Source organism: Eucyclogobius newberryi, unplaced genomic scaffold, assembly GCF_026437365.1.
Source record: "Eucyclogobius newberryi isolate DKJ021-1_F unplaced genomic scaffold, fEucNew1.0.hap1 SCAF_7, whole genome shotgun sequence".
NCBI lineage: Eukaryota > Metazoa > Chordata > Actinopteri > Gobiiformes > Gobiidae > Eucyclogobius > Eucyclogobius newberryi.
Genome location: NW_027316389.1, coordinates 21,898,549 through 21,925,179, shown reverse-complemented (window position 1 = coordinate 21,925,179; position 26,631 = coordinate 21,898,549). Strand labels below are relative to the sequence as shown.

Sequence of the window (26,631 nt, the reverse complement as noted above, 5' to 3'; positions counted from 1 at the left end):
ATTATGAATGTAGGTAGGAACCAAAGAAAGAACGTGTAATGTCGGACACAATTGCTGACGTAACGGAAGTTTAGACGGTTGCTCCGGGTGAGCTTTTACAGTGAACTGAAAATACAAGAACACACAAACATCTCCTTTATTTTAACCCCACTCTCCTGCATCGCCCATGGCGTCCAGTTCAAATATTGACATTGAGGGGGCAACCCAGCATTTGCGGGACATCCTCAAGCTTGACCGCACCGGCTCTGGTGAGTGACGTCGTTACCTCCGCGGATGAACCGCTGCGCTGGGGCCCTCAAGAAGCTAACGGAAAGCTAACGCGCTAAGTTGGTGCAGAGCAAACGTGTGGACTGACATTACATTGGTGTCAATGCAGTTAACGTTGTCTATTGTATATTATAACTCGATATGAATTTTACAATATTAACTATACACGTTTTTGATAACTGCAATGGAAAGCATTAAAATTGTTTTTAGATAAGGTCGGAGCTGTGTCTGCGTAGTTGTATGTACACCTAGCTTGTAGCTGCTGTAACGATTTAACGCTAGCTTTAATCTTACATTTTACTTTCAATTTCTTTTTAGGTTTTACATCAACAGTTTTGCTTCCTACAGTTTTTTTTAAGTTAGTACAATACACAATTCGTTTAGCGTTGGGAAGGTAGCTGAGCTATATTTTGATAAACAGCTTAAACCATGACACTATTGTTGTATCATACCATCCAGACAAATACTCTTGACCTTTTTGCACTAATATTAATCAGTGCGCACAGGGTGTATGAATTAAAGTTTACTGAATATTATGGTTCTGGTCTGACACGCACACCTTTTTAAAACGTCTTACTAACGTTAAATATACTAGTTTTCAACTAAGCACTTAAAATATTGAGCAATGTATTTGTCTAATTGGTTGATTTCTACAACAACTACAGCATGCTGTATAAAAACAATAAGTAGAACGTTTATTAAATTTGAAAATAATAGGTCAATCATATTATTTATTTTTGTCTTTCTCTTTTCTTTTTTGTCTTTGTTCTCAGATGCCCAATCATCAGATGAACAGAGGAAGTCTTTTAATGGAGAACTAAATGGATTACTGGGAGCTGCAGGACTTCTTGGAAGCGTTGATCGCTCTTTCATGGCAGAATCATCCAGGCCCCTTTCCCAAGATATGAGCATCTCCAAGGACAGTCAGATAATGTGAGCTTACTTTTTTGATAACCTGTTGGAAATCTCTGATAATCGATTTTGATCCAATACAATTTATTTTGTAGTTTTCTTTCTGGTGATAACGGGTCTACTTGTAAGCCCATGACTTCTAACAATGTGGAGATAGTGGCGAGTAAAGACTCGAGCATCAACAGCAAAGCTTGTGGCAGTAACAAGGTATCTTTCAGTATAACTATTAACATTAGGGAATTTACATTTTTCTTAACTAGACCTGGCCTAATTGGTGTTTCTATTCAGGTGAAGATTCAGCCAGTGGCAAAGTACGATTGGGAACACAAATATTACTATGGAAGACTTATTGCCGTCTCAAATTCATTTTTGGCTTATGCTATTAAAGGTAAGATGATATTATTAATTTCTTTCTTAGATTTAATGTTGTGTTTGTAAGTATTTACAATTATTCATTGATTTAATGTTAGGCGCTAACAACCAAGCAATGATTCGTGTCTTGAGTGTCGGTTCTACTGAGCGTGCATTGCTGAAAGGATTCACTGGAGCAGTCACAGATCTGGCTTTTGCCCACCTTGACTCATCTCTTTTGGGCTGTGTCGATGAAGCTGGTAATCTGGTCGTCTGGCAACTCACCAGTTCACCTGACAAAATCCTGTATCCTGCATGATTACTACCAAATGATTATCAAAATATGTGTTCTGTCAATTATTGGACTCGGTATAAAATAAACTTGATCTGAAATTATTTCTTTTGAGAGTTTTTTTGCCCCTTAACTTTCTTTCCAAAAGAGACCAAGTCATTGTTCATATTCGTCGTCCAGAAGAAACTCTATTGAATCCTCATCGTCGACTTATTTGGTGCCCATTTATCTTGGACGATAATGAAGAGAACCTGGATGACATCAGTCAGACACTGGCACTTCTACATGAAGATGGGGTAAGTGTTATTTGACATAAAATGTTGGAAAATAAGAATAGTCCGTCAATTCTAATCCTCTGAGAGATGTAATTTCAGGCTGAGGTATGGGACCTGGAAGTTCTACGAGCTAACTTCAGCACATGGCCTATTGATGCAGTAGATGTTAGTGAAGGCCTAATTACAGTGAATGGCCATACTCGGGTACAATCCTCATTATTCACGCCAACCAAAGATATTTGCATTTGTATAGATAGTTGCATACAAAATGTAATATTGATTTCAGAGGGTTAGTGAAGGAGCACTTTCCCCAGATGGAACTGTGTTGGCAACAGCCAGTCATGATGGATATATCAAGTTTTGGCAAATATACATCGAAGGTACACAGGACAAGCCGAGGTAAGTGTAAACCGCGTTTATATAAATTCCTTTTAAAATGTACTTCTCTTAATTTGTCTCTGTTCTTTTGTTAAGATGTCTCCACGAATTACGGCCTCATGGAGGTCAGCCACTCTCGTGTCTTTTGTTCTGCGACAACCACAAGAGACAAGATCCAGAGTAAGTATGCAGATTAATGTCATTAAAGGCAGCATTTGTAAACTTATCTGCTTATTTTAAAGGGTTCCATTCTGGCGCTTTCTGATTACTGGAGCGGATCAGAATCAGGAGTTAAAGATGTGGTGCACTGTGTCCTGGACATGTTTACAGACTATTAGGTATTGTATTTACCTCATATTTAAATTAATGTTGTTGGCCAATGCCAGTTTGTATAAACATTGTATATAGACTTGTGTACGAATTGAAACAATTGATGACTGTATTCGAATAGAATAATTTTATTGTCTACAGAGGTAGAAATTCATCCACTCCCCTACACATCAAAACATAATACTTAAATAAAAGCAGTAGTAAAAAGAGATGCATTATAAAACATCAGTTAATTTCTGTAGCTCACACGTTCCTACTCTAGCTGCGTTTTGAATGTCCACAGCACGGGACAAAAGCTTTTTTTTTTTTTAAACATACTTACATATTCAATTATTTTTAGGTTTTCCCCAGATCCCTACAACTCCACTGTACTTCCAAGCCTAAAGGCGAGCCTAGACCTCGCTGCCGAGTATCTGATTCTCACTGATGTGCATCGAAAGGTAAATTAAATGAAAAAATTGCTTAGTTTATAATTTACTCAGATGACATGTTTGTTGTACTGTGAAATGCCTCTTATTTTTGCTATTGCCTATTTCTCTTTGTCTCGCTAGGTTCTATATGTGATGGAGTTACAGCAGGACCTTGAGAAGGGAATGGCCAGTTTTACTGCTGTGTCTGAGTTTCTCCTCACTCACCCCGTACTCAGTTTTGGGGTCAGAGATGTGCTGCAGACTCGTTTCCGCCATACTGAGGTCCTGCCAGCAGAGGAAGAAGGCGAAAGTTTGACTACTGGTGTGTGGAGCCACTATGGAACATATTTTTTATACATACATATTTTATTAAGCTGCCTAGTTAAAATTTAACTGTAAACATTTTGTTTTCAATTGTAATATTTCCTTTGGTGTGTTTCATTGTAGAAGGCACTCAAGGACCTGCAGAATCAAAGTCCGGAATCCAGATTAAACTCTATTGTGTCCACACAAAGTATGCGTCACAATTCAGATATTTTATTTAAAATTTTGTATTTGTTCTTTCACTAATATTTATTTCTTTCCCATTGTACAGGAGTCTACAAGATGTCCAAATATTATTTCAACCAAATGTGTGTTCTAGTCCTGTAGATTTCCTGCCACATTCAGATTCTCAGGATGGCTTTGGTAGGTTTTACAACACAACACAACACAACACCACCAAAGTACCTAGTTGATGCCTCTTTTGCATTTTTTTTATTGCATACAATGTTTTAAACCTAAACCTGACTGCAGGGTTTTCGGACCATTTGACAGACCAGAGCTCGGACAAAGACTCGGGGAGTGGTTCCCAGACTGATTTGAGGAAAATTTCTTCTCTTCCCAGTCCAGCTGATTTTCTAACAAACTCAGGAGCCAAACTCATGACTCCTGATGCCTTTATGACACCAAGCACTTCGGTGGGTAAACCATAAGGAATCTTCCTTTTGTCCTTTTGTTGAAATTGGTGTTCTATACAGTTGGAGTATTCAGACCAGTTAAATCAGTTTCATTTGCTAAAATCAAAAGTTAATTTTATTACTCATTAATGCACACCCATTACCCCATCTTGAAAGAAAAAACAAATGTAGACATTTTTGCAAATTTATAAAAAAAAAACACACTGAAATATGACATGGTCATAAGTATTCACACTTTTCTGTGACACTCATATGTAACTCACATGCTGTTCATTTCTCCTGCTCCTCTTGAGAAGGTTCTAGTCCTTCACTGGAGTCCAGCTGTGTTTAATTAAACTGATTGGACTAGATTAGGAAAGGCTCACACCTGTGTGTGTGTATAAAAGACCTTAAAGCTCAGTGTCAGAGTAAATGACAATCCTGAGATCCAAGGAACTGCCCAAGGAGCTCAGAGACAACTGTGGCAAGGCACAGATCTGGCCAAGGTTACTGACGAATTTCTGCAGCACTCAAACTTCCTAAGAGCACAGTGGCCTCCATAATCCTTAAATGGAAGGAGTTTGGAACGACCAGAACTCTTTCTAGACCTGGCCAGGCTTTTAGATAGGATTTGAAAACACCCTGTCCAAATAATTTTGTCCGCAAAAAGTACTTAAAAAAATTACCGTGCAAGCGCCGTTTGCCCGTGTGCGCCTGCTGTTCATAGCTAAATGAATACCAGCTACAGCCATGGTTTAGATCAGTGGTTCTCCACTTGTTTTTCTGTTTAGCCCATCATATTAACAACCGCTAGTTACCCCCAAATACAAAAAGTAGACCAAAGTGATAAAGTTACCTTATGAATAATTATTTTATTTTTAGGACAGAGAGCGAGATACAAATTTGATAGGCAAACAAATATAAATCTGCATTTAAAAGGTGTCAATCTAATTGTTTAATATGTTTCACTGTGTTATTTGAGGACCCCCTGATGTTTTTTCACAACCTTACAGGTTCCAGCATCACCTGGTAGTAGTGCTAGCAGTCTCACAATTGTAACCGCTATAAGCAGCAATTCCGACTCAACCAACAGGTACTTGCTTTTGTCATAGAACTTTTGACCTCCGAGTTCTCTGTATATCACTATTTGGGTCATCATGTTTTCATAGAGCATTGGATGAGTTGGTAAGCCAGAGTCCTAACAGAGTGGAGAACAACTGCAGCAGCTTGGGCATTTCTACATCCTGCAGCAGTCCAAGAGCTGCCTCTGCGCTTCTTTCTGCACTGGATGGCATTCAGGTTGAGCATGGACCATCTAGTCTTCACTCTTTTTTTTTTCCTTTTAAAAAAAAAAGAAAAAAAAAAGGCTAATTTCTCATATTTTTGCCATTGTATACAGCCTCCCAGTGGTTCACTTGTTGTGGATGGCTCCCAGGTCCTAGACCCTCCTCTTCTCCCACCCTTGGCCTCACCTACCCGTGCCCGCTCCCCTGATGTCATCTCGTCTGCATCCACTGTCATGTCTCAGGACGCTCAGACGCTTCAGCGTGGACTTGTATCTACAATGGACTCTTTACCTCTCTCAACTCTGCAGACAGACAGCATGGCTTCTGCTGCCTCAGCGCTGCATCTGCTCACCTCACCACGGGCCGCCAACAGGTGTGTAATTTGTTCAAATAAACGGCACTGGAAGATTACAGATTATGCTTCACTGTCTTTGAGATTTTATCTATGTTATAATGAACCTGGAGTTGTGTTTTGTATAATTCACACATACTGGAGGTTGAAAATGCTCTGTTCCACAGCTCTGGCAGAGCTGCATCTAGCTTACCTTTTCCAGAAAGTCACTTGGTCTTTTCAAGTTGCCACTGTTTTATCTAAACAGAGTGCCAACGTTTCATTCAGGCATTGTAAAAAAATATTTTTCCTAGTGAATCCCAATATATTAATCTTACATAAGACTGTACATCTCTTAACAACCCCATTATTATTGCACTCTTTTAACACTTAACATTGTTTTAATGAACATTTGTGTGTGTTCTGTAACAGCTTTTTGCCTCTGGAACTTGGAGGTGCTGAGGGCTCTGTTGGTGGGTCATCAGAGGCAGAAAACAGACTTAGTCACACTCCATCTTTACTAGAGACTGCTTTATCTCAAGAGAACCCTGGTATCTGCTCTGGAGCCTCAGAAGGAACTGTGGGCCACACGCCGTGGCCAGCTGCCCCTGATATTACCAGAGAAACCAGAAACAGCCTTCGGGACAATGGCATAGTAGACTGGTAATCTATCATACATAAAATATCAGTCATGCTATTAATGTAGAGTTGACAAAGTAACAAATGTGTGGTTATGTTTTATTCTTAATGTCTTGTTACAGTTCAAGGGAGGAATCCACAGATGGACACCTAACTTCACCTTACCATCGACGCTCCTATCATCTCACTCCAAATGATAGCCAGGAGCCTGGAACAGAGCAGAGGTCAGTATAGCACTGGGTTACTTATTGTCCGAAAGTGTCTCCACTGTCTCAAGTGAACTGAGCGGCCGGCTTAAGGGGTCCGAAGCGGGTGCTCTGTGGTCGTAGCTTCCAAAGTGGTCCAGCGCACTTTGGCTTCCGGAATGCTTTAGCTAAGGGGATTATCACCAGAACGAGATTATTGGAAAAGAGGGAATACAAACTCGGGTGAAAAATAGATTGCATTTATTTTGGAGGCGATACAAGGCTGATGTATAAGGAAGTTGGAGGTGCCATATATATTTAGTTATGTGAAAAAAATATTATATAAAAGTGTGTCACAATCAGTTTATTTTAAATTCCGATTATAAGTCGATTTTATTATTCTGCCTTTTAACTGCAAATTTTATATGCTTGAAAGTTTGTTGGCAAAACATTATCTTTGATGGACTTAAACTATTTGAAGTGAATGTACAAACCTGCGCTGAGTCCAATAAATGCATGTGTGTCGCTGTAATAATCGTAAATTCCGACCATTAACACCTAACGCTCATATGTAATCTCATATGTAACGCTCATATATATTCTAGAGATTGACCCAGTGTAGGTGCTGGGCATTTGGCTGTTGTCAAAACACTACAGTTGCAGTTAATGTGCACACAAACCCCCTAAATGGGTGTGCCCCACACTTTGAGCAGCATTCCTTAATCCATTTCTCAATAAACATGTGTTTTCTGTAGTGACCCTGATGATGAGGTAGCCAGTCTGGCATCATCTTCAGGGAACTGTGCATCACGCTCATCTCACAGAAAACAGGCAAAGGAATGGAAAGGCTCACCACGGGGGTCTCCTAAATTAAAACGAAAAAACAAGAAAGAAGACAGGTGATTGGGATAATGTTCCAATGACCAGTGCATAATCTGTGTGACAGATTTAACTAACTGAAAACATTGTTTATTTGCAGGGAACCGTCACAGCTTCGGCAGTTTAGTCCAGGACAGGTAAGGAGATTTGGTTTTATCATTTGTGTTGGGACATTAAATCTGAGTTTGTACTTTATGTTTGTACAATATGTGTAAAACACATATTGTTAACACGGTAATGAACATGTAGAGTACAAACCTCTTGCTTTTTTTAACAGGTGAATTCTGAGGTGCAGGATGAGTTGTTGATGCTATTGCGCAACCAGCAGAGGGAGTTAAGTGATCTTCGTGGACAGATTGAAACCATGAAGTGCTCTATTATGTCTCAGGTTGAGCAGGCTTTGAGCAGCTACCAGGAAAAAGAACGTATCCTTCCCTGTAATATTTTTAGGTTTGATATGTGATGAGTCCACGGTGACTACGGTTGATCAATTCAATTAATTTTTGTAATGCCCAAAATTACAACAGCAGTTGCCTCGAGGGGTGACAGTGAACATTGTTAAACTGTAAACAATGTTCATAGGGACTTTGCAATATCTCTCCTACCTCCTTCTCGGCCAGGAAAAAATACCAAACCTCTTTGGCAAAAACTAGAAACCTGGAGGAGTTCCACAGTGAAAGACGGATCCGACTCCCTCAGACGGACAGGCGGACGCGAGATAGACAGAGGAGCTGGAGCCACTCAGGAGGAGAACCAGTTCTTCCAGGCAGATGAAGAACTGTCCATATGGAGTAGAGACCGTTTCAACAGGCAGTTGACGAGGATCTGGATCCACTGGTCATCAATGTGCCTGTTCCACTCCCGGCGGGGAAGTGGGAAAAGCAATGAACAAATTGCAAGTAAAATTAAATATTAGATATTGTTTGATAGAAAAAGTGCTCAAGGAGAGTGCTCAAGCTGCCATACTTCCCCCAGCATAGTTTCTCCTAGGGCAGCGTAGCTGGGAAACTATGTCTTTATTTGTGTTTCTAACTGGCCTGACCATAAGACCATAAGGGGCCAGCCAGACTGGTAATACTTGTCTAGTTATGCAATCGCATAATCTGGGTGCCTCAATCGGAGATTTTGAATGCCGATTTCTATCGGAGTAAGGTGTACATGCTCACAAAGATGTCTGATTGTATCGGATTAAAGCAATAATTCGTTATTTTCCTTTGCATGTAATCGCACTGTCTAGCGTGACTATCTGCTCAGATAAGGCATCTCGTAGACTTTAAAAGCCTGGTACAATGACCTTGGTTTTTTCAGGGTTAAGAAACAGATAGTTAAGTGTCATCCAGGTTTTTATATCCCTCACACAAATGACAAGTCTTTCTACTTAATTGGTCTTCTTGTGTTTCATTGATAAATACAGCTGTGTGTCATCTGCATAGCAATGGAAGTGAATGCAATTCTTTCTGATAATGTTACCTAACGGCAGCATATAAAGAGTAAACAGAATTGGACTGAGTACTGAACCCTGAGGCACAGTAAGTTACTTTAGAACAAGGTGAGGAGCTCTGGTTTACGTGAACAAACTGGTACCTATCAGACAAATAGGATTTAAACCAGCTGAGGACTGTCCCGCCGACTCCTACATCACATCTAACATTCTAACCTCTGCAGTAGAATGTTGTGGTCGATGATGTCAAAGCTGCGCTGAGGTCCAACAGAACCAGGATTGAGACCAGTTCATCATCAGCAGCTAATAAAGTATTACTTTAACTAGTGCCGTTTCAGTGCTGTGGTGGGCTCTGAAACCCGACCGGAAAACTTCAAATAAGTTATTGTCCTGATGGCGAACAAGCTGTTTAATTTCAACTCTTGGAAGGATTTTAGAGAAAATGGCTGATTTGAAATAGGTCTAATTTACCAATATTCCAAATTCCGTACTAATAAGGATGTACCCTCCGAAGTCTCATGGATTCCATCCCTGCGTATGAGCCGGGGCTTTCCCAAAAACACACTCCAGTTGTCAGCGAAGACTACATTGTTTTTAATCGCACCATAAGATAAGCTGTTGAATGCTGAAAAGCGGCTGTACAGTTCAGCATTGAAAACATCTACTTGTAATTTGAGCACTTCTGATTGTCTCCGACGGGCGTCGTTACTGCCTGCCTGAATCACGATTCGGCGGAACCAGTTAGTGTGTATGTATGTATGTATGTGTATATATATCTCTATCTCTCTCAGGGATAAGATCTTAACATTTTTTGATCCTTAACAATTCCATCTATTCCTAATATGATGTGCGTCTAATATATCAAAATGTATAAGCCTGTATTTAATCTAATTTTAATACATTAAAACAAAAGTATTTGCAACATTAGGACTATGTCCTTAGTCCTTAAAACTAGAAACAACAAACTAAAGTGGTGTTTATCAAACCCTCTATTTTTTATGCCTTAACTGTAAGTGGCCTCAGAGCGCAGATTGGAGCGGCTGCTCGTTGAAAGTCAGAGTCAACAACAGCAGATGCAGGAGCATCTGAGCCAACACCTCAGCCAAACCCTGACCTCTGCCCTGACCAACAGGATGGACCGTGTACTGCGAGAGGAGATGAAGAAAACTGTTCCACAAAGTATGAAAGAACTCTACTGGTTTAGTGCATTTTTACGTGTTTATGCTAGTTTTATAAATGTATAAATTATTACATAGTTTTTGTATGTAAACAGTGTAAAATTGAATTGTCTCATCTGAACCATGTAAAAATCAGATTAGATATTGAATATTAAATGCATAGTTTTTCTACTCAAACCCTGTGTGATAAATATTCCCCCCCCCCTGCAGCAATCTCCAAGAGTCTGGAACCTGTTTCAAGTCAAATGAACAACACTATTGCTGCTAAACTGACCGCTGTGGAGATCACGCTAAAAGACAATGTCACCAAAGTGGTCAAATCGAAGGTAGGACATAGGCACAATGCCAGTGCTTCATATTCAATGGCACTTTCTTTCCTCTGCAATAAAAAGTTTGATTTCAACCATTTTCCAGAATACAACAGATGCGATTGGCCGAGCTGCAGCAGAGGCGATGCAGGGACCTATACAGGCTGCTTATAAAGATGCTTTCCAGACTGTTGTGCTTCCTGTTTTTGAGAGAGGCTGCCAATCGATGTTTCAGCAGATTAACGACAGTTTCAAACAGGGCACACAAGAATGTAAGTGATTTCATCTCAGAAGGCAATGCAGAAAGTGTATGTGTGTGTAAAATTATATACAAATCCTGTGTGTATGTATGTATGTATGTATATAATATAATAATAATTAAAAAAAATAATAATAATTATAATTAGGGCTGGGCCACGATTCAAATTCTTAATCGCATTTTACGTTCAAAATTAATTCAAAAGAAGTGTGCAGTGCATCAGCATTTTTATTCAGTAGCAGTTAAATAAAATATGAAGTATTCACTTGCCACAAAATCCTGAGCCACAATCATTAAAGATGAACAGGCCACTTCGGAGGTAACGTCAGAAAAATTGTAATCTCATTAAACATTAGACACTCAAAACACATTTTAGGAGCAGCATAACCAGAAAACACTTCAGTACAGTTTGTACATTCTTAGAAGTTAACACTAAAGCGCCATAACATTAGTTGTGCAAACAAACACTTAACCAGTTAAATAAAAATAAATACATTTGTGTACATTTTAACTTAAACAATGTTATCAAACACAAAACTAAAGCTTATTGCCACTGCCAGGGCGTTGAAAAGAACCAGAAAAGTTTTAGATTCCTAAAACTGGGTGTTTTTTTACTCCTCTGCACTAAGCCAGTTTTCAAGACGCGCGCCCCTTCTCGCGGATCTCCCCAGCTACGGCGCCCGCCTGGACCTGCTCACGCGGGCCCCTGGCGGGTTGCCTCGGCTGGCGCCTAGCAGCTGACTTTGTAAAGTTAATAAACCAAAGCCATGGTCCAACATTAAAATCCATTTACACCACGAGAAAAGCGTCACTGCACAACTCCTCCACTGAGCATGTGCAGGACGAGTCGGACGCACGTCTGCTGCGGAGTGTATTCTACGGACATGAGTCCGGCGCGCAGAGAACGCGCGTCTGGTGCGTTTGTCTTTCTAATGTACACGCGCTCAAATTCTGCATCGGACGATAATAATATCGCGTTAACTTATATATATATATATATATATATATATATATATATATATATATATATATATATATATATATATATATATATATATATATATATATATATTTTGCCATTGCCATAAAATTGCCATTTTAAAACATTTTCAACAGACATTCAACAACTTGAAATTCATGTGAAGAACCGTAAGCAAAGGGAACAGGATGCACGAGACCCCATGATTGGTCAGCTCCAGCAGATGATTGACGGCTTCCAAAACTCCACTGAGCAGCTGAGCAACAGTATCACTGCTAACGTCCGGGCAGAGGTCCAACACCAGGTCCAGATGTTGATGGGAAAGTATGTATGCCAGGCTGGTGCTTTTATCTACACTAAGGGATCTTACACTTGTCTTGATATGTCTCGATGCGAAATTGACAGATTGTGCGCAGAAAAACATTAAAGGCACCGCAGACAAGTCTTGACAGTCCACAGAGTGCACTGGCATTTCTGCGCTGCATTTCCACACCGTCACGAGTACAAATGCAAGCATCAAATTACTATCTCCTGTCAAACGTGCTTGTGTCCGCGCAACGTTCGCGACACTTTCTTTGAGACACGCGGAGTCAGAACCTCTCATTTGTTTTATGCAGTAAAGAAGCTCACACAATATGATAAGCACAGGGTAAATCCATCAAGCAAGCTCACCTCATTTGAAGATGTGGCCTTAATGTAAATAACATACAGTGGTGTGAAGAAAAACGCACCGAGTCCACGCAGCACATCTCTGCCTGTAAATTCCCCATGCTGGGTGACTACTATCACCGGGGCCTCAGAGGCATGGCACCAAGAGTAATGCATCAGCAGTCAGTGGGTGTGCTCTTCAGGATCATCTGCTCCCATTGCTCTGCTGTTGCCTCTCCTCGTTTATGGATGAAATGTAAACTTTTTAAGCAGTAACGTGAGCGTGGACTGCGGTGCAATCTGTGTTCAGACCTCCAGGTTTAGTCTTGGTCAAGTCCGGGCACCCCAGGGGTAAAAGCGAGCTCTCAATGTTGTGCAGAGAATGAATAAAGGTGACTTAAATAAAGAAACTATGCTCAGAGGCTGGAATTTCAAAGGTTTATTTTATTAATTTAAAAATTTCAGAAAGATTGGGCCTTTTTTTTTTTTTTTTTTTTAAACATGAATTCTAGTGATCCACTCTGCGACACTTTTGACCTGACTGGCGGTTAGTGTGTCTAACCTCAGTCTAACCTCTTTTGTGTCCCTCCTGCGTTTTGTCCACAGTTTGCAAGAGTCTATTTTTAGCCATGTGCAGAGGATTGTTAAAGGAGAGGTGAGCTTGGCAATGAAAGAGCAGCAGGCAGTAGTCACCTCCAGCATCATGCAGGCGATGAGGTCAGCAGCCGGCACACCCGTCCCCACGGCCCACCTCGACTACCAGACCCAGCAGGCCAACATCCTCCAGCTCCTGCAGCAGGGTCAGCTCAACCAGGCCTTCCAGCAGGTACGACATCCAACATCTTTTACTTCCCCAATTTTCCGGACTATAAATCGCACCAGCTAAAAAATGCATAATAGAGAAGAAAAAAACATTTATATGTCGTGAAGTATAAGTCGCATTTTTTGGGGACATTTATTTGATAAAATCAAACACCAAGAACAGACATTTAATCTTGAAATGCAATTTAAAATAACAGATTAAAGAACATGGTGAATAGGTGAACATATGCTAATGTAACACCTTCAACTACATGACACACAGACAACGAACTGTTGTGTCTGGTATGTTAATGTAGCATATTAAGTTATTCAGATAGCTTGTTCTTTATGCTATAGTTAACAAGTTTACCAAAGCATCATTACCACCCCAAATCACAAAATACATTGAATTCTTCTTCCTCTGTGTCACTTCAAAACAACTCTGCCAACTCCGCAAAAAAGGTAGAGGAAGTGCTGATTCTTCTGCGTCGCTTAGAGCCTAGAGCGCCCTCTTGCGGTTGTCCGTGTGAAAATAACAAATCACATTTAAGTCACCCTTGAGTATCTATCGAACCCCGGCCAAAACTATGAAAAAAGGTGCAACTTATATCTGCCATTGCTAGAGCAGCTTACAAATACACCATGGAGTAAACATTTTGATTCAAGTTTGTATTTTCTACTAAATCCACTAGGTATTGAGAGAGAAACTAGAAAAGATCTGTCAATTTGCATTAACAAGTATTATTGTTGTTTATTCCCTAGGCCCTCTCAGCCACAGACTTGAACCTTGTGTTGTACGTGTGTGAGACCATAGACTCCCAGCAGGTGTTTGGACAGCACCCCTGTCCTCTCAGCCAACCAGTGCTGCTGTCACTCATCCAGCAGCTTTCCTCCAACCTATCCACCCGCTCTGAGCTTAAAATCAGGTGAGGAATATCACTCCCCATATAAAATTATCATTCATCTTCAGCTAACTTCTTTTATGGAAAGGTACGTCTCAAAAATGATTTTTCTATTCAATAGTGATGACCGGCCTCAGTGTTGGTGAAGTAATTATTTATTGCCAGGAAGTTCAAAATGTAATGTTTATATCTGGGTAGAAGACAAGAAATGTCACGTTACAAGTTTATTTTTTTAGACATAAAAAAAATGTAATCTAGGCACATGAGATCAGTAAACATTTGGTTGTTCTACTTCGTCTTACAAGGCAAGAATGTACTTCTGCTGGTGGCCTCATGCTTATTTATAGTTGTTGTGCTTATTATTACCATAACTATGCACACACGACACATAGTTTCACCGTGGTACCTCAGGTAAATTGTGATAATTACAAAGTTCACTTAAGGCGCTGGTACAGCTGGCAGCCCGGTGTAAACGCTCTCTCTTCTTTCTCACACTTATTGTGCTTTATCTCCTATATTTTGTAAATATAGTTAGTATATTTTTTCTATTTTACTGTACGATAGGGACACGCGCTGGAATAGTTTTTTAATTCAACTGTTTTTGACTTTTTTCGGCTGGATTTGAGCGTTTTTCGTTGCGTTCGTTGTGTTGTTGTGACGTGAGCTAGCTCCGAGCGAGCCCACCAGCCCCCCCCCCCCCCCCCCCCCGCGCCCTCCGGCCGCGCTAAAGTTCGGCGTGTCGTCGGTACACGTTTATATACACGTTTATATGAAAGAGGAACTTCACGAACGATCGGGACACGCACTGGAATCGCTTTAAATTAACTTGTTTTGACTTTATTCGGCTGGATTGAGTGTTTTCGTCGTGTCGTTGCGATGTGTTTTGGCTCCGGCCCCGCCCCCCGGCTCCGGCCCCGCCCCCGCCCCCGGCTCCGGCCCCGCCCCCCGGCTCCGGCGCCGTACCGCGTTTCCACAAAGGAGGAACTCATGAAACTGCGGAGAACAGTCGTCTTACCCGGAGATCGTCACGTTATCCCGTCGCAATACTGACCTAACCTAATACTGATGTGCAATTCTGTCGTATGTGCAATTACTGTGAAATTCATGTGCAATCTATGTGCTGTCGTGACACATATTCATGTGCAATTACTGTCGGGATCACATGCAATGGTATTTATTTATTTATTTATTTATTTGTCTATGGGAGTTTTTATTTATTTATAGGAGATCTTCTACTGAAAGTGTTTTTCAGACTTCCTATAAGTGATCTGTTCTTCTGTATCTACCTCTGTATCTACCTGCGTTGCACCAATGAAATTTCCCCATGTGGGACAATAAAGGAATATCTTATCTTATGTTTCTAGTTCCATGCTAATCTTCCATGTCTGTAAAATATCTGTAAATATTCCCTAATTTTACCTACTGTATTTCAGCAAAACTTTGAGGTTCTTTGCTTGTTTTAGTCCTGGATAAATGCTTAGGTTTTAGCCGGTAAATTTAATGTTGATTTATTTTACAATAAAAACACTACAATAAAAAAGTAAAAAACACATAACAAATTCCGGGCAAGGTAACTCGGAAATACAAGCAAAGGCAATACTGCCAAGCTTTGGGTAATTATGATTTTAAGTTTTGAGTCGTTCTGATCGCAACCATGTCGTCAACGCTAAAAACAACCGTAAAATAAAAGAAATGCCAACGACATGATTTAATTAAAAGGTTGTCGTATTTCAGTGTGTTTACCAGTCCGCTATTACTTGAATAAAGTCCGTAGAAACAAGAAAATTCCCGACATTGCTTATCCTGTCCTAATGCACACAAAAAACGTCTGTTTCACGTCCTCAGGTAAAACTAATCCCGTCCGAATAGGGCTTTGGTTTTAAAGTCCTGTTAAACACTGTTCTTACCATATGTTTGTGGCTAATTTAACAAATAATGCTTGTTTTGCCATCCAGTGGAAAATGTCTCATGACTAAAAAATGGTTTAGTCCCTAAATTACAGTTGAGATGTGTAAAAAATGCAGTGCACGCCAATACTTGCACATCTGTTCAGACTACAGGTCTTGTTAGTCTGTATAAAATACATAGCTGCTCACAAGGAAGAAATAGATTGCACTGAAATTTGGAAAATTATTGCGTGAAGCTCTAAACGCTGTTAATCTGAGGTGAGAGGAGTTTGAATTGTTCGAAATGGTAGATGGCGAAGGAGCTTGTCCACTTCCCACTGAAATAAACAGGCCTGGTGAAGGTGGTGACCAGGCTTGGAATATATACTGTGAGAACTAGCTTTTAAGACTTTAGTACTTTTAAGTGGTCTTGCTTCTTATAATAGAATAACAGTAACTATTTTGAAATGCCCTTCTGTGTATTCAGGCTAGTAAACATATAACACTGCTGCTAAAAATGTGACTTATGAAACGACAAAGTTTTCTTTTTCTGTTTGGTCTCAGCAGTCCTCTCTTGGTGTTGGGGGCTTTTCCTCCATGATCAGCCTTTTAGTGGAGCTTGGTCCCTTTACAGCTGTGCTCAGGTCTGGATGTGCCGTCAATGCCTGTGTGGCTGTGCCCCCTCCCCGAGCCTCCGCACCATCTGGACACACATACGGCTGTGGATCAGTCTGACGCACTACACTTTTCCTTAGCGCCCCATTTGTTTTGGCATTGTAATGATTAATATTACAGCACTTTGATTATTTGTATTTTTATTCCAAATGCCTCTAAACTGAAAACATGGTGCCCAGGCTCAGAACCATTATTCTTGGAGATACTTTTCTAGTGAGTTTTCTAGATTTGTACTATGGTAATCATTCATGTAGATGTTATAGTATGCAGAGTCCTGGAATCATCTTGAGGGTTGAATGAGGAAAGGGAAGGCACACGCCTTATTCTCCTGATGTGTGGTGGGATCAGTTGAGTTAAATTCACTGTGAGGAAGGAGCGTGATAGAAGGCCGCAGGTGACAGTAGCAAAACTCAATTTGTGCCATGATGTGGTGACAGCACAAGGTTTACAGTCACATTGGGGCCAGCAGCCGGCAGTGTGATCAAGGACAGCGCTTGACATTCATACTGGGCTGTGTCTTTGTCCCCTGCAGTCAAAGCCAGGGACACTTAATCAAGAGTGCGTGTTGTTCCTGTGGTGCTTTTTACTCCGGAATAAATGAAAGAGCGTGACTTCCAAAGTGTTCAGAGCCATTTTATTGAGGAGCTGTATGGTTGAGTCCAGCTTCTGGACTACCTGCTGTCTCATGACTAAAGCTTGTGTATCCAGGTACTGGACTGAACATGTGATATGCTCGCCTTTTCCCTGGGATGCCCTTCCTCATTCATATTGTTTTATGCTTATCCAGAACTAGGCCTGCTGCGTACATAATTTATACTGCACACAACAATTTACACATTTCTATCTTCTGTATTCCTCTTGTGACATAGTCCTGGTTAAGGATAGGCCATCCTTTTAATAAATAATTCATTGATTTATTGTCCTAAGTGACTTGTTTGGATGTGAGTGGCAGACAATAGCATAAGAATGAACTGAAAGATGGAGCCCGCCAAGTTTAAGAGTGCTGCTGTGCATGACAGGATGGTATGCGTTGGAATCACTCTGCAGATTGTGTGTGCATATGTGCATATATTTGTGTATATTTATGTGTGTTACTACTGTCTAACTAAGATATTATTGCTAATCATTTTAACCATGATAATCACTACACTAAATTTGTGTCTATTCCTTTGCTGACATCTATAAATACGTAACCCTCCTAGATTCTTAATGGAAACGTTATGTTAAATATGTTTTCCCTTGGGATTCTCATTTCTCCATTCAAAGTAGTATTTGGATTGTTCCATGCATGTTTCAGTGATCTTCATTCTCCTGTAACCAAGACCTCATTACTCTTAGGATTCAGCAGCGTTTTGTAGCCATTTGCGCTCATGTAATAGAAAAATACACTGCTCACATCCCTTTACACTTACAAAATGTCATCTCAACAAAGGGGGCAGGTGATAGTCTGCACCACATTTTTGACCGGATTTTAAATGTCCTAAAAATAAAATGATCCACAGTTGTCATAGATTATATAATTGAGTAGGAGAATAAACTAAACTTCTTCATGTCTTCTTTTAAATGACCTTTCCGTCCCGCTTTGGTCTGTTTGCAGTTACCTGGAGGATGCTGTGATGAATCTGGACCACAGCGACCCTCTGACCCGCGATCACATGACGTCTGTGCTGGCCCAAGTACGTCCCAAACTCTTCACGTACCTGCAGCAGGACCCCCACAGCGCCCTGAGCAAGAGGGCGCGCCGCCTCATGATGATGCTGCAGGGCCTGGTCAACCACTAGTGTCTGTCCGGGACACGTCACACTGGCGTTCACCGGGGAACTGCTCCAAGCTCCCTCATTTTACATGCTTCTTTGTGTTCAACTTAAGTAAGAGAAATAGTTTATGCATGTGGCATGAAGAACAGTGCGGTACCAGAAAGAATCTTCCTCTGACAGCTTTTTGTCTTTTGGTTACATTTTTTATCATATCAACTGATTACAAGATACAGCTGCTGATTCAATGGAGGCAAGGTTTTCTTTTATTTACCTTGAAGACAGAAAAGGTTAATTATGTTTGAACTTTGACGTACGTAGACACTAGACAATATGAATGTCAGCCTGAGCCATTCCACATTAGCAAATAATGCAGGTCTTGTTCTAGGCTGGGACTGATGCAAGGCCTGTCCTATAATGTTGCTGTGTCTGTGAAGGCTGGTGTTTTGTTTTTGAAAGTCCACACCATCTAGAATCTTGTCATGCCAGATTGCTGGCATTTTTTCTTCTTATGAACAACCTGGAGCTAGTTGTACTACACCCCAGCAACCAGAAGTATGCAACAACCAATGCTATCTTGGTGGTTGTTTTGATTCAGTTATTTCTTAATGGGCTTGAGCGGGCAACACCTCCTGTTTACCGAGGAAATGTCCAAATGTTTAATAGCAAAAAATCTGAGCACATATGTTTTCCATTAGAAAGATTAGGCCACTTTCTGGACAGCTCCATAACAACATGGTGAGGCTTTCCCCGCAACAGAATTCCCCTTTACAGTTTGCGATGCTTGGATCCAGTGTGCAGCGCGTTGGCTGTCCCGTGTACAGTTCTGTCCAGTGAATCCTGCGCTTTCTTCTGTTGCGCTCTTTTAATACCTACATTTAGTATTTGACGTGTATTCTTTAGGAGGTTTCAAACTAAAATATACACTTCTTACTGTTGTGATATTTTTTATCAGGTTATTTCAGATTATGGTAGTAAATGTGCAGTTATGCATCATAGACCCTAGGAGGCAGCACGTAGTTGGACTGCAGAGTATTTGCCTACTGCTTATAATTTTTTCGATTCAGAAACCATTCCTGGTCCTGCAGCTTCTACAGATTCGAGTTTCTAAGCAATTCTTTAAGTTTAAAAGCATTACATTTGTTAATGTTGTGTAAGATAATGTATGTACAGCTCCTGTGCAGAGCTCATAGTTTAAGGACAGGGTGACCACTTGAGCTGATGGACCCCCTTTTTGTCAAGTTTGAGTCGGTTTCATTGGATTTGTCTAGCCAAGTGCCTTATTGTAACGTCTCATTTGCCTAGATTATGATCCCCAACATGTTCCGCAGAGACATCTCCCTTTACGTTCTAAACTTTCAGCCTGTTTTCTCATTAAAAAGAAATGAACAGTTAGATCTCAGTTGCGGCACTGAAAATCTTCAACCTCATGCACAGAATACAACGGTGGCTTAAACTGCGTCCTTTCTTTTCATGAAACTATGGTGTCCTATTGTATCTTTTACAGTTTGTTTTACCCTAAACATTTTGGAATAAAAAAAAAAAAAAGTTCATTCTTATGTCTTTTCATGAATGTAGTTCAACCTGATTGTGTCACTTGCTGTGCTGATTGTTAGAGGTGGGCAACGTGTCAATTTGATGTGAATGTTATTGATATGCACAATTCGGTAATGGGGTGTATCATTTGAAGTAAAAACAAAAAACTACAAAAACTGCTGATTTTAAAAAAGAGCTAAACTTTCAAATTAGGGTTTAATGTGACTTTTTCCGATAATTAAACCTCTACTAAGACAAAAACACATCGCAATAAATGGAGAATTTTCTTCTGTTCCCAACAATTGTGCAAGATGATACAAGTCGGAAATTGCCCGGGATTTTGAAACGTTCTAAAATATTAATATGTCAGTATTTGAGCCAAACAAACAGAAGTAATGAGCCCATGTTTAACCGTTTATTTCCTCAACGTATGAAAGGAAATCTACAACACTCCCAATTACAGCTTTAGTTTGATCAGCCCCGTTGACACGAGTATTTTAAGCCACATATGGTCAGTGGGAGGAAACAATCCGCCCCCTCCTCGTGCGTCTCTGGAGAGCGTCGCGTGGGCCGCTGCTGCTGCTGCTGCTGAGGCTGAGGATGCGCTCGCGCTCGTGTTCCGCCTTCTCGCTTTGGACGCGCCCTCTCCGTTCCGCGCGAGCGCACGGCGGATCCACTCTCACGCGGCGGACTACACACACTGCTGTGAGGAGGACAGCGGCACTCGGGACGGGACCGTGCGCGTGGGACTTTGCTCTTAACTAGGCGGAACCAGCATGGCATCGTTCGTGAGCGCCACCTGCCTCCTGTGCTTGCCTGTTGCACTTCTTCTGAGTAAGTGCATTTCAGACTTACGTGTGTCGGGCTCGTGCGTGGTGGTGTTTGAAGTGTTTGTGTGTTGTCTGCGTGATGTTCCGCGGCTGCTTGCAGTCGCACGTGTGTATCTTTACTTTGAAGTCCACGTAAAAGTTCCAGGTGTGTGATGGAAGCTGTGAGAATATTTATTCCCAACGGTGACGACGGGAGCATCGCGCAAACAGCGGTGCGTCTCCCGCGGGATGTTACGATCAAACAACAGCTATTTATAAATCTGGTGTAAAAACATTACTCACTCGGTCGCAAAACTCCTGCTGAAGTCGTTGAGATTTTAAAGCAGCTATTCATGAAACGTAATGATCAAGTTTGTCACTTTTTAAATTGATTGGAAGATGAGTCAACTAAAAAACAGTCATGAAGTTCTAAATATTCGATTAAATACAAAGACGAATCGACAGTAAATAATACAACGTTTTAGAACTGGGTTGCTTTATAGCAAAGTGCAGTTTTTAAAGCATTTCAATTAAAGGCTAAAAACGTTCTCTGCATAACACTATTTTAACATTCTAGTGGCATATTTCACAAAACCAGGTTTTTAGAAACATTAGTAAACTGATTCAAGTTTAAAGGGTTGCACTTTGTGAAGCACAAGGCATTTTACTCACGCACTAATCTGCGTCCTCTTAAATACTGTCCCGTCATTGATCATCTCTCAGATGTGGCATAGATGCAGGTGCTTGATGATGTGTAGGAGGAGCCGGGGCCCCCAGGGGACAGTCACACTGGGGAATACAGAGAGCAGCAGCGGGGAGAGAAATGTGGCAGCAGCGATGAGATAAATGATGAATGAACCGCATCTGTCCTCTTCCTCCTCCTGCGCTGCGGCCCCAAGAGGCGCCTCTGACTGAACACACACGGACTCCCCTGCGTCTCCCGCGCGTCTCCCGCGCGTCTCCCGCGCGTCTCCCGCGCGTCTCCCGTGCGTCTCCCGCGCGTCTCCCGCGCGTCTCCCCTGCGTCTCCCGCGCGTCTCCCCTGCGTCTCCCGCGCGTCTCCCGCGCGTCTCCCGCGCGTCTCCCCTGCGTCTCCCGCGCGTCTCCCCTGCGTCTCCCGCGCGTCTCCCGCGCGTCTCCCCTGCGTCTCCCGCGCGTCTCCCCTGCGTCTCCCGCGCGTCTCCCGCGCGTCTCCCGTGCGTAACCGGCTTTGAACAGAGCGGACTGCGACAGGAGAAAGTGTCCAAAGGCTTGTGCGGGAAGTGTCACGTCAGCTTGTGTCGTTGAACTCATTTTTATTTTTAACACAAACTTTTTGCATTTACACATCACACTATAAGGTCAGATAAACGTTAAGGTTTTTGAGATGCATTTATGACCGATTAAACAAGATGTTATCATCTTATACAACGTCTAAGCAAAAATGTGTACAAAGTCAGTCACTTCAATATAATTTCACTTAACAGATGCAAAGCAGTGATTCAAGAAATTATTCAAGTAATTATTCAAGTAGAATTTAAAAAATCCTTGGACACTACTAAAGAAGAGTATGTATCTGTCTTGGCATAACATCTGTTTTATATCTATCTGATTCATAATTAATATAATTGTAATAAAGGGAAACATAACAAAGAACATACCACAAACATCATTCAATCATTTTCTACCGCTTGTTTCCTTTTGGGGTCACGGGTGACTGGAGTCCCAGTGACTTTGGGCCTTAGGCGGGGTACACCCTGGACAGGGGCCAGCTCATCACAGGGCCAACACAGAGACAGAGACACACGGACAAACCATTCACTCACATTCATTCACTACACTGTAACAAATTTATGTAAATTTACACCTATATTTCAGCATTAATAAACTGTTATTTTGAAATACGGTTATAAATAGTTTTTTTACTATGTGTTTTGTTTAAAATACAAGCTTTGGTTTGTTTTTTACCAGCACTGTAATGTAATTCAAACAAACTATTCCATACTGTTAATTCATTGTCAGAATCTGTCCTAAACGGGGTAATACTGTATTTTTGGAATTCTGGGAAATTTGGCTGCTACCTAGCATGCGAAGACACCAACTCCATGTGCCAGATCGCCAGCGTTCATCTATATTGAGTATTTGGTAAGTAAAATTTCAATATTAATCAATATTATGTGAGTTTTTGTAGCACAAAGCACTACGTCGTTATGTTTTAAACTACTAGAAGCCAGATGCGAAAGGATTTATTTCTTTCTATAATCTGGCTGCATTTGGCTCGGCCGTGGGAAGGTAAGGAGAGAAAACTTTCTCCCACAGAATTTGCTTATTTTCTCGTTTTCAATCGTGAATCGCCCATGGATCCATTGGTTTAACCGGGGTTAAGTTCACTGTGGCGCGCGCGCACACGAGCAAGACCCAATGCACCCGTGTCCGCCTGCAGCGCGCAGGACTGTCCCAGTTGCTTTGCTCCGCAGCCATTTGTTCATTATATAGTCTACTGTATAAGTGTATATGTTTGCCATTAACACCCCAACAGCGTCAAGCACCCCGGAACGCGTGTGCGCCGCCTCACGTACCGGGGCGCCGCCTCACGTACCGGGGCGCCGCCTCACGCGCCGCCTCACGTACCGGGGCGCCCCTGCTCAGCAGCCCGCGCTCGTGCCCGCACCTACCGTGCTACTTGTTGAATTTGGACCCATGCGTTGTGGCTGAAATCACATTTGGACTTCTCCGGTAGGAACAGCAGATCTCTACAGTAGAACAGATGCGCCACTTTTAACTTTGAAGTGAGGATGAGATGCGGGAGACCGAGGAAGCAACGCCTCTGTTTTCAATGTGCCCGGGAAACTCACGATAAACATGTCTGCTAAAACTACTGCGTTACCTCTCCTCACACAACCTCGCACTACTTGCTTTTATCTATAATGGGCAGGTAAAACTAGTTTTAAGTTCGGTTTGTGCAGTTCAGTGTGTTGACGTGTGCGTTGGCTTTCAAATTGTCGTTTTTGAATTTAGTATTTTTTTCCATTTGGCTGTCCTAAGACGTGACAGCCAAATGTGCATTTCAAACAAGAATGTTAAAGTTACATTTTTTTTTAAATACATTGATATACTGTTCAGGGGTGCACGGTGGCAAAGGCGGTTAGTGCTCTTGCCTCCCAAGAAGGAGATCATGTATTCGATTCCTGGACCAGACCAACATCACATGATCTCTCTGGGTGGAGTCTGCATGTTCTCCCCGTGTTACCGTGGGTTCTCTCCGGGTTCTCCAGCTCCTCCCACCGTCCAAACACATGCATGTGTTAGGACAACTCTAAATTGGCCCCAGTGAATGAATGTGAGAGTGAATGACTGTCTGTAATGTTTGTGTCTCTGTGTTGTCCCTGCGACAAGTTGGCCACTGTCCAGGGTGTACCCCGCCTAAGGCCCGAAGTCACTGGGATAGGCTCCAGTCACCCGCGACCCCAAAAGTGAACAAGCGGTAGAAAATGGATGGATATACTGTTCATTTATCCACTGTTTGGGTTAAGGTCGAATTAATTGTTTTCTTCCTTCACTTTACAGACCCAGATCCTGTTTAGCAAAAAATAGTAAGTTTACTATTATTTGATTCATCTGTGAAAGACCACCAACAATAATGGTATCTCCATGCAATATTTGTGGCAAACTGTCCGGCACGCCAATGGAGTTTATAAGACACACAAAAATTCACAACAATTTACCTAATGTGTTGCACTGTTGCATGCCTGACTGCAAAATGACATTTCGAAAATATTCTGGTTTAAAAGCCCACATCTACAGAAATCATCGGGAATCTATGATTGGTTCAAACATTCAGATGTTGCCAATTGATGTGAGGTGCCATGTCAATTTTTGCAGTGAAAGATTTGATGCTATAAGTATGCTATATGCTCACCTCAGAGTTCACATCACAGAAGGGAGAGTTGTTACATGTCCTTTCAAGAACTGTGATAAAACTTTTGAAGTAGTATCATCATTTTCCTCTCATTTATCAAGAAAGCATAAACAATGTGGAAGAGGCCGTCTGAAAGATTCCGTTGAGAGCACATACAGTGCACAACCCAGTTCCTCTCATGAGCAGGGTAGTTTGGTGCATGGGCAGATTTCTGATGCCACAGGAAGCATTACTGAAGATATGGAGGTGGACCCAGAAAGTGTTGATGAGACCATGTTTTTGAAAAATCTTGCACTATTTTATCTTAAACTACAAGCCAAGCTACTTCTCCCGGCATCAACTATCCAAACAATTATAGAGGATTTTCAGTCAGTTCATGACATTAACCAATCACAGTTATTTTTCAAACTGAGGGAAGAAATGCTTTCAGTTGGCACCACTGAAGATGTTATTACTTCTCTTATTAATTATCTGAAAGAAGAGGATATTTTACACCTTCACAATACAAACACTCTGAAAACAGATCAACGTAGAAAAACTCTGTTTAAAAACATGTTGAAATATGTTGAACCAGTACCTGTATGTTTGGGAGAAAATGAAGCGGGTAATCGAATGCTTTGCTCAGTACGTACCCATAAGACAAACCCTCGAGGCTCTTTTTCAATGCAAATCTGTAAATGAACAGTTCAATGACACACATGACCGAGAAAATGACATGAGTGAAATATTGAAAGATGTCTCGGACGGTAAAAATATTACTGAAGACATCATCCACCACAATCCTGCTTTAGGCTTAATTATTTATCAAGATGCATTTGAAGTGGTAAATCCCCTTGGGTCAGGAAGAAAGAAGCACAAAATAATGGCGGTTTATTTTACACTAGGAAATCTAAAACCTCACAACAGGTCAACTATTGACCAAATGCAACTTGTGACTTCTCTGCAGAGAAAAGGATTTTAAGCATTTCAGTCAAAATGCTGTTTTTGGACCTTTGGTCAAAGACTTGATGGATCTTGAGAACAATGGTATTGTATTGTCTGATGGACAAGTGTGCAAAGGATTTCTCCTGGCTATTTCTGGTGACAATTTGGGGTCCCATGGAATTGGAGGGTTTTTGGAAAATTTCAGCACCAGTGGACATTTCTGTAGGTTTTGTGAAATCGACAGAAAGACATTTCAGGATGACCCCCTAAGCAGAGCTCCAGATCGCACAGTTCAGTCATATAAGGAGCATATCCAAAAGATTGGACCAGGCTTAGCTCATTCTGGTGGCATACAATTTGACTCTATCTTTAACAAGCTGTCTTTCTACCATGTATGCAAGCCAGGACTTCCTCCATGCATTGGCCACGACTTACTTGAGGGAATTGTGGCATTTGATGTGGCTTTGTACATCAAACATCTGGTGACAGTTGACAAGCAATTTACCTACCTTGACTTGAACAGAAGGATTAAGCAATTTAAGTATAAAGGAAATGACGCAAAAGAACACTCCCTGTGTAGTCTCTCCTGGAAGCAACACACTGAGTGGACACGCTGTCCAAAACCGGTGTTTGATAAGAATTCAACCACTGCTGATTGGAGACAAAATTATAGCTCCAAGTGAAAATCAGGTCTGGCAGCTAGTGTTACAACTGAGAGAAGTAGTTGCTCTTATTTGTGCACCTGCTATTTCAACTGGACAGATTGCATACTTGAAAGTTCTTTATGAAGAATATTTGTTTTTCCGGAAAAAAACTTTCCCTGACCACAAGCTACGGCCCAAACATCACTATGTGACTCATTATCCTGAGCTCATTATCCATTTTGGCCCACTAATTCGTTTATGGACATTACAATTCAAAAGCAAGCACAGCTATTTCAAACAATGTGCCAGGAAACTCCACAATTTCAAAAATCTCTGCTCAACTCTTGCTGAAAGGCAACAGCTTCTCCAGGCATATCTCACGGCAGGTGACCTCTTCCCTCCATCTGTGTCAATGGAAAGAGCAGCTGTTTTTTTCCTGGATGACTATAATGATAAAATCAAAGAATCTGTCTCAAGCCATAATTTCACCCCTCTGAACACTTTAATTGCTCACGAA

The 26,631-nt window shown here is 41.4% G+C and overlaps 2 protein-coding genes across 2 annotated transcripts in view; both read left to right on the top strand.

Annotated features, from left to right (window-relative positions):
- The first annotated feature begins 48 nt into the window (after nucleotides 1–48).
- Nucleotides 49–19,851, top strand: edc4 (enhancer of mRNA decapping 4). The gene is made up of 30 exons (XM_072434405.1): nucleotides 49–248; nucleotides 1,041–1,200; nucleotides 1,275–1,386; nucleotides 1,468–1,567; nucleotides 1,650–1,836; nucleotides 1,971–2,118; nucleotides 2,197–2,301; nucleotides 2,384–2,496; nucleotides 2,572–2,655; nucleotides 2,718–2,813; nucleotides 3,146–3,245; nucleotides 3,357–3,537; nucleotides 3,663–3,729; nucleotides 3,811–3,902; nucleotides 4,011–4,174; nucleotides 5,167–5,246; nucleotides 5,323–5,452; nucleotides 5,553–5,812; nucleotides 6,203–6,433; nucleotides 6,532–6,633; nucleotides 7,350–7,493; nucleotides 7,574–7,610; nucleotides 7,751–7,898; nucleotides 9,938–10,093; nucleotides 10,303–10,418; nucleotides 10,507–10,672; nucleotides 11,776–11,962; nucleotides 12,893–13,112; nucleotides 13,850–14,013; nucleotides 18,148–19,851. Exons 1-30 carry the CDS (start codon nucleotides 167–169, stop codon nucleotides 18,329–18,331), a joined length of 4,116 nt encoding a protein of 1,371 aa, XP_072290506.1. The 5' UTR covers nucleotides 49–166; the 3' UTR covers nucleotides 18,332–19,851.
- Nucleotides 19,852–20,611: 760 nt separating this feature from the next.
- Nucleotides 20,612–26,631, top strand: part of nrn1la (neuritin 1-like a) — a 74,544-nt gene continuing 68,524 nt past the window's right edge. The window contains exon 1 of the mRNA XM_072435155.1: nucleotides 20,612–20,674. Coding sequence (XP_072291256.1) covers nucleotides 20,617–20,674 — 58 coding nt within the window. The 5' untranslated portion in view covers nucleotides 20,612–20,616. The remainder of the gene's footprint in view (nucleotides 20,675–26,631) is intronic.